Source organism: Neomonachus schauinslandi, chromosome X, assembly GCF_002201575.2.
Source record: "Neomonachus schauinslandi chromosome X, ASM220157v2, whole genome shotgun sequence".
Taxonomy (NCBI): domain Eukaryota; kingdom Metazoa; phylum Chordata; class Mammalia; order Carnivora; family Phocidae; genus Neomonachus; species Neomonachus schauinslandi.
Genome location: NC_058419.1, coordinates 35,874,551 through 35,882,739, shown reverse-complemented (window position 1 = coordinate 35,882,739; position 8,189 = coordinate 35,874,551). Strand labels below are relative to the sequence as shown.

The 8,189-nt window shown below is 40.0% G+C and overlaps 1 protein-coding gene across 1 annotated transcript; it reads left to right on the top strand.

Moving 5' to 3' along the window:
• Positions 1-1,885: 1,885 nt before the first annotated feature.
• Positions 1,886-2,794, top strand: RTL4 (retrotransposon Gag like 4). Its single transcript, XM_021686523.1, has one exon. The coding sequence runs from the start codon at positions 1,886-1,888 to the stop codon at positions 2,792-2,794; it is 909 nt and encodes a 302-aa protein (XP_021542198.1).
• The last annotated feature ends 5,395 nt before the right edge of the window (positions 2,795-8,189 follow it).

Genomic DNA, 8,189 nt, shown 5'->3' with positions numbered 1-8,189 from the left:
TCACAGGGACCACCAACATCAGAAATCCTCTGGGCAGTTTGTTAAAAGTACAGATTCCTGGCATCCACCCCAGACCTATTGAATTGGAATTGTTGGGGATTGGGACCAAGTTGTTTCTTACAGACATTAAAGTTTGAGGAAAAAGTGAATGCCTTGAGAAAGGCCAATCATTAACTCATTAATTAATCAACATCTTACCTTTCAATGACACCTAGCTGGACTGGCAGAAATAAATTCATGGATGGGCACCTGGAAAATAGAAAGGTAGCCTAGAAAGGTGGGATATGGAAAGGAAGGAAGAAAGAATATGACAGTATCTCCCTACTTTGGCAATATGTGACGAGGAAAGAGCCTCACCAATGATATTGTTAGCTGCACTGGAACAATCTTGAGAGCATCTCTCTGCCACTCAGGGCACCTATCTGGACAAGATAGTTATCCTCATTAGATGAAAGAGGAAATTGAGGCCCAAATGAGTTCTTTAATGTCATCCAACTGATTAATGCCAGTGTTTGGGTAAGTTTCTGGGCCCCAATCTTATACAGTTTCAATCTTCTAGTAATCTCTTCCATAGGTCCAGAGAGGAGGAGCCATCAAATAAAACCTAGAGAATCAAGTCTTACATTCAATGATACGCATTTTTGCCCACTAGAGGCCAATTTAAATACAATTAAATGGTATGCTACACTAGGAAAGGGCAATGAGAGGAATTATACTGCAGAATAGTTCAACTGATATGCCATATGTTTTGGGTTTGTTTTTTTAACTCTAACAGGTTCCTTTATTCTTGTTATCAATGCAGGGATGACTACTAAACATTTTGATCTTTATACTTTTAAGAATATTCTGTTCTTGTTTACTAAGTTCCCAGCTTCACCTTTTCATCTTGCCTGTGGTATCTTAAGCATCTCCATGACAACCAAATGTGACCTTAGATAAAGACTAGGAATCTAGAAAAATATGGATTAACTACCACCACAGTAATCAGATCACTACAGCAATGCAGGCTAGGATTGGGGCATTGAGGTTCAAGTCCAACCAGTGATTATTCCAATTAGGGCTGCATGCTCTCTAAAAAAGCTTTTCTCAAATTTCAGTGCACGTTTGAATCACCTGGCAAATCTGTTTAAGTGGAATACTAAATCAGTAGGTTTGGGGTGGGACCTGAGTTTGCATTTCTAACAGTCTCCCTGGTGATGCTGATGGTGCTTGCTCCCAGATTACATTTTAAGTAGAAAGGAGCATGAACCGTCGCCATGCTCAAGTACCATGTACGAATGAGCATATTTATGGTCCTGGAGGAAGTGCTATTTTTGACAACAGTACTGGTGAGCATGCCAGCTCTGATATTAAGTTGTTGTGTGAACGTGGGCAAATATCTACCTTTCTGGGTCTCTGTTTTCTCATTCATGAAATTATGAATTTGGCCTGGATAATCTCTAAGATCACTTTGGGTTGTAAAATTCTTTGATTCTCCGATAAAAAAAAAAGAGAGAGAGAGATTTTAGAATCAAAGGCTTAGTTCAAGGGCAAATTTCCCCTATATTACAAGGAAAGGGAGTGGGGAGAGAAATCTACTGTGACTTTTGTATTTGTCTTCTTAATTCCAAATCCTCTATGTGTCCTAAGGTAATTTATCTCTTCTGAATGTGCAGAACATTGGCATTCTCCATGAGAAGAGGCAACATTGAATAGTGGACAACAGTTTTGGCATCTCTCCAATTCAGCTCTCAGGGTTCTCTTGTGACTGCTTCATAGGTAGCAGTTTTGGCTACTTGCTCATGACACTATCTCTCTGATAACAGTGGAAACCCTACTGTCTGCCCATTGGTTTCCAGTACTGGCACTCAATTCTACTTAGTCTCACTTGATTCCAGAAGATACAATGGAGAAGTACACAGACTCACCACCTACCTTGCAAGTAGAGCATTCCTCCCTTCAGACAGAGAATCTGATTCTGCAGCCACAAATACAGCATCTGACTGAAGAGAGTCCTGATCTGAGGGGCCAAGTCATGACTACCCTGGCCACCCCAATGATGTCTGTACCCTGCTCACTTGAACATCTCTCTCAGTTTCACCACGACCCTGCTAATCTCTCAAGATTTCTTGCACAGTTGACAACTCTTAAGTTCCCCAATCCTGCAGATGATGTCCAAGTCAAGTTCTTTTTTGACTACTTATCTCAGCAGATGGAAAGTTGTGGAATCATATCTGGGCCTGACCAGAGCACTCTGCTGAAACAATATGAGAACTTTGTTCTTGAGTTCCAGCAATCATTTGGTGAGCCTACAAAACAGGAAATAGACCTTCTGAACAAAAAGGACAATTCCTCCTCTCAGCAGGATGCTTCTACTTTCCAGCTCCTTGCTCAAAATCTGAGCTGTAATGAAACCAGTCTGAGTGATAACTTCCAAGAAGGACTAGCTGACTCCATCCAGGATGAAGTGAGTGGCACAGATATGATGGACAACCTTCCAGACCTGATCACTCAGTGTATTCAGTTGGACAAGAAACATAGTGACAGGCCAGAGCTTCTTCAGTCAGAGACCCAGCTCCCAATGTTGGCTTCCATGATCCACCACCAAGCCTTTTCCAGCCCCACAGATCTGCCACCCAAGGAAGAACCTATACAGTTGCGTGGAAGCCAGCCACCTCTCACCCCAGCCAAACGAGCCCTCCAGCAAGAAGCTCAGTTGTGCCTCTACTGCAGCCAGGCTGGTCACTTCACAAGAGATTGCCTTGCCAAACGTTCTCGAGCCCCAGCAAGGATAAATAACCCAACTCACCAGTAAGAGAGGAGGTCACTTTGTAAACTTATATCCTTCTCACCTCCAGCCTTAAAGATTTATATACTGAATTAACATTTAAAATAAAGGTGAGGAACTATGATACCACTTCATAGACAGTCATGAACTCATGTGCTTCTGGGAATTTAAACAACCAGATCTTGTTCATTTGGTGACCTATCACAAAATCAAACCCAACCTGACAATGATGAAAACAATTCACAGGCACTTTCTGCAATTGGAACCAATTCCCCAAGAGTACTGAAAGACTGTAGGTGAAACTCTGGCCAATCTGAGCCAATGAAAACAACCCTGGAAGTGCACTGGGAACACCATTCCCTCCAATGGGTGAGATCTGGGTTGAGTTTGTTGGCCTAAATCTTCTGTGCCTAAGATTAGGCCCAAGACTTTCACCCTCACCCTTATTGGTCTATATTATAGTTCCCTGTTGGTTTAGAACACTTGGTTGAATTCCTAATTGCATTCCATATCCTATCAACATTTTTCTACTGGAGGCTGGAACCTGCTCTGCCTATTGACTAGAGTCCAGCTTCAACACAAACCAATCTTCATGGAAACACAACTCTACTACTGTTCCATACAGCTATGTATTTTGTTGCTATTTAAAGACCTCTGCTTGCTCAAAACAAAACAAAACAAAACAAAACAAAATACCTGGATCTCTTAGCTATTGACAAACCAGATGGCATGGCCATTTAAAGACTCTGATTGGAATTGTTGGTCCACTTCCTTGAGAACTAGCCCTTCAGGCACATACATGTTTTTAACCAAGCCCGACTAATTCCAGGTTACTCTCCTCTTCCTACAACAACTTACTTTAGGTTATAGCATGTATAATGGCCAAGTCAAAATGGTCTAGGATAATGACCTCTGATAAATATTAATGAAAGTTGGGGAAGGAGTCTTCATCATAATTATTATGTCTACAGCATATACTCCTGCCTTACCTGGCAGGTAAGGGAACCTGGTTAAATAAATCTCTACTGAAGACTTACGGTCAGGCTCTGTAGTAGTTTCTGACTCCAGAGGCCTCAGTGTGATCACCATTTAGGATCACTACCATTGATGTTGAGCTCTATACCATTATGGACCACCTGACCTCATCTAGTTGAGAATCTTGAAAAGCAAATAATGGCAGACAACTTTCTGAACCATCCCATCTGACAAATCCTGGGGCATGGACATCAACACCATTGATAAATAAATCTCAAGAAGTGGGGTTTGATTGCTTGTGTTGTGCTCTTGGCACACAGGCACAAACATCAGCTCTGGGTATGGATTCCTAATGCTTCTGAAAAAAAGTAGTGCCATGCTGGAGAGACACAATTTTCTAAAATGTTAAGGATATCCAGTGACAGTTGATGCTTGCTAATAATAATCAGTCCTCTGTTCCCTGCTTCTTGGTGCTGATGTATGTCCCCATAACTGATTTCCTGAAGAAAGATCAGTAATTCCATATTCCCTAGCAGCCATCAAGACCTCTCAGAACATGAAGTGTCATTGTACTTTGGCCTTGTTCCTAGAGAATTATGCTAACTTTGACAGTACTTAAACCTACCTAGGACCTTACCATTTTCATCCTGTAGCACTAACAAATAGATCGTTTTTCCCATCAGTGCCTCGCTAACCACTGTGCCAATCTTTATTTGCATTCACAAGGGGTCTCCTTTATCAACAGCTTGCTATACATCCACCTTTCTCCATATGCTCTCATAACAAGGAGACCTGAATGCTCATATTCCAATTGTGCCAAGAAATTCCCACTGTGGTACTGGGATTGTATGAAAGCCTCTAACAAGTAGATCTATTTGAACTTTAAGTGTCTCTGGGATTACCTGGAGGTATCCTGATCTAGCACCCCCAATTCTGTAACAAAAGAGTAACCCAGTAGCCTCCAAACACTTTCCTTACTGACCCTAGTATGGTCTTGGAATGCTGATGGGGGCATTCAGTTGGCTTCATCACCAATCTTTCCTTACCTTAGGGACACAATTTATTGTATGCTCTCCCACAGAGATGCATCACCTTATTTCCTGTTTGGACCTTCTCTCTGCAACAACATCACCTTCTTCTCCAAGAAATCTTCAGATTTCATAGCCTCTCAGAACAGATAATTAATTCTGGGCTATAAAACCTCCCATTTCTAGAAGCTCCTTGTTGAGGAATTCCCAGTCAAGGAATTCTTGTGCTCTATGTGATACAATCCAACAATCATACTGAGCATAGGAATAGGATACTGGGATAATGCTTTACTGTCTACTAGCTAGCAACCATTTTGTTTACCACTTAAAAATTTTGTTATAATGACACCATCCATTTCAACTAGAATGAACTCATTATTTAACATAAAGAGAGTTACACAGATGTTTTTCTCAGAACTTACACCAAAGTGAACTTCTCTGAGAGTGAAGCTAATTAAAGTCTACTGAGAACCGATGAGATGTAACCTACTTGATCATGTAGTCTGCAACTACAAAGACTTGGGGAGTCCCCAAGTCCAAACAAGATTGTAGTTTTTGGGAGGCAGATCTGCTACATGATTGATGCCATCCAGCAAGATAAGATCTAATCATTTTATGATAAGTCTGAAGAAGGAATTGTTAACAAGAGAATGTTCTTTAGGGAGTCTAGAAAAGGGGGCAATTAAAGAGGCATAGGGAATTGATAATCTCTAGACTCAGAGAGGGGATGTTGACCAACATGATTTGGCAGGTCTATATACAGTGGGATGGAAGCACCAGGCCATCCCAATTTGTGTTATTCACCTAACTCCCCTTGCTGAGATCCTATGTGTTAAGAAGTAATCTGATTGTAATTATGTTCCCATATAAACTTTGTTATGGGGAGAAAATTTGCTAATCAGCTGACATGAGTATTCTAGCCTGTTTAGCAGTTAATTCTCATTATAAATAAATAAATTGGTTTTGGCTTATACATCAGTTTTTTGTGGGTTTTAATAGTGTCAATCCTCCAGATCCTAATCACTGCTGAGTGCACTGGAAAAAAAAAATAAGATTCTCACAATGCAAAGTCAGTACCACAGTGTGAACCATAGTGAGTCCACTCAAGATTGGCCTCCCTGGGAATCTTACATCAACAGTCATCCTCCTTTTTTTATGTCTCTCATTTGTCTACAGCTGTAATAAAATTCTGAAAGGTCAATGTTTTTTAATTCCTGCACTTACCTCCGTTCACACCCAGAACCATGGTATCTGCCATAAGTAATTACTTCTTATAATACTACACAGTTCAGTCTAACCATTAGAATATACCGTCATGGATGAAGACATGACACATGACTATAGACATGAGCCTCTGACAAGCACCTTTAAAGAGGGAGGAGTGTGTAATTGTCCTAACTTTCACCACCTCTATTCTGTCCAAATGGTAGCACATAGGACCCATGCCGTCACTGCCTTTACCTCTATCCAGGATGGTAAAACAGATATCACCCTTTTCTGGACTCTGGAAGATCTTTTCCACCCAGCATCATCTAGCCTATGACCACAATAGTCATCCCTGAAACAAAGTAGAGCATTTAGGATATACCAGCGTCTTGGCAAAATCTAACACCCTTGGGAGAGCTCTGGGAGTTTAAGTCATATCTGTAAAGCCTTCTACATTGGTGGGTATGTTTTATTGCCTCCCTATGAAGCTTAGGTCTCACTTGGCCAAGAGAATGGAAAAACCTTCAAGGGAGTATAGTGTCATGGGTCCTCAATATCATCTTCATGCAAGATTCACTGTCCACATTTTAAAAACAAAAGTCCCAGAAGTGAGTTACATTATTTAGTAGAGTCAGTAGAAAGATCTTGGTACCTAGACTATGCTGTCCAGTCATTGTTTGCCACTATAACTTTGAGAATTAATGCACTAAATTATCCATATTACTTCCTGGTATTGGTTTTGACTCTTGAGTTTACTTGAACCTGCTTCCTGCATACTGATTTCTAGTACATATCTAACATGGCACTAGTTCTCTTATTGGTCCAGTTAAGTGATAAGCCTAGTTGTGACTGTATTCCACCAATCCCATTTGCTTCATAGTAACCCAGTAGAGAACCATGTAGATTTTCAGTTTTCCCTATGAATGGAAGACTCATCCCTTTGAGCATAAAGTCTAGTTTTGTGTGCACCTAAAGAAAGAGAACTAATAGTTGGTGAATGCCTACTTTATGCCAGGCCCTGTGAGTGCTTTAATTTGTTAGTGATACTCACTAAGTTCACATTACTAAAAAATGGAATATCCATTTCTGGCATTTAGTACTCACCACACCTTTTTAAGGTCAGTGTTATAAATTTGATTTAAAGATAGTGGGCCCTCATGCATTCACCCATATAAACCAATAATCTCCCCAGCTTGCCCTTTCTAAATCTTCTCCAGCTCTACTCTGTATTTAGTGAAGGATAATCATTACAAATATATGCAGAATTCCAGGTGTGGGCACAAAATAAATTTGAACAAGATAACTTTTTTTAAATTACTGATTGTTTTAAAATGGCATTCAGTAATTCTGGGGAATTTTTGGGTTTCATCAGTATCTTGAGAGAAGAGTCATTGTGGACCCTTCCCTGAAAGCTGTAATTCTCTTTCCTAAATTGTAATTGATGACACAAATCCCACTACTCTAAAAATATAATTGGAATGTTTTAATAAATATGTATCCTTAAAACAACACTGAAGTTTATCTTTCTTCCCTCTCACAAGGTTTTCCTACAGTTTTCCCCCAATTATTCATAATAATAATAATAGCTACAATTTACTGACCACTTACTACACATGTGCCAGGCATTATACTCTGATATATGTGCATATTCTCTTTTAATTCTCACAATGACTCTCTTAGATATCTCTTATTATTATTTCTATTATGCAGATGAGGAAATTGAGGTTTAAAGTAGTTAAGGAAATTACCCATGAACACAGAACTAGTGAGTAAGAGGTAAGACTCAAATCCAGACACATCTAACAACAGAGCCCATATTCCCACATAGTACATTACTATCCATCTATAACAGGATTCAACAAACTACTACCTGTGGGCCAAATCCAGCCTACTGCCCGCTTTAAAAATAAAATTTTACTGGCACCCAGCCAAAACACATTTATTTACATGTTGTCCATGGGTGCTTTCATGCTAGGACATCTATGGCCCATCAAACCAAAATTGCTTACTATCTGGTCCTTTATAGAAGTTTTCTGACCCCTGATCCACAACATATTGAAGTATTAAATCAGACCAGCCTTTGGGGTATCTCACTGTTTATATCTCCTTTCAAATGTCCTATTTATCCCTACTTTTTTGTTTCTCACTTCTAAATTAATCCCACGTTCATGATAAAACAATGGGGATTTGGGGGTGCCTGGGTGGCTCAGTCA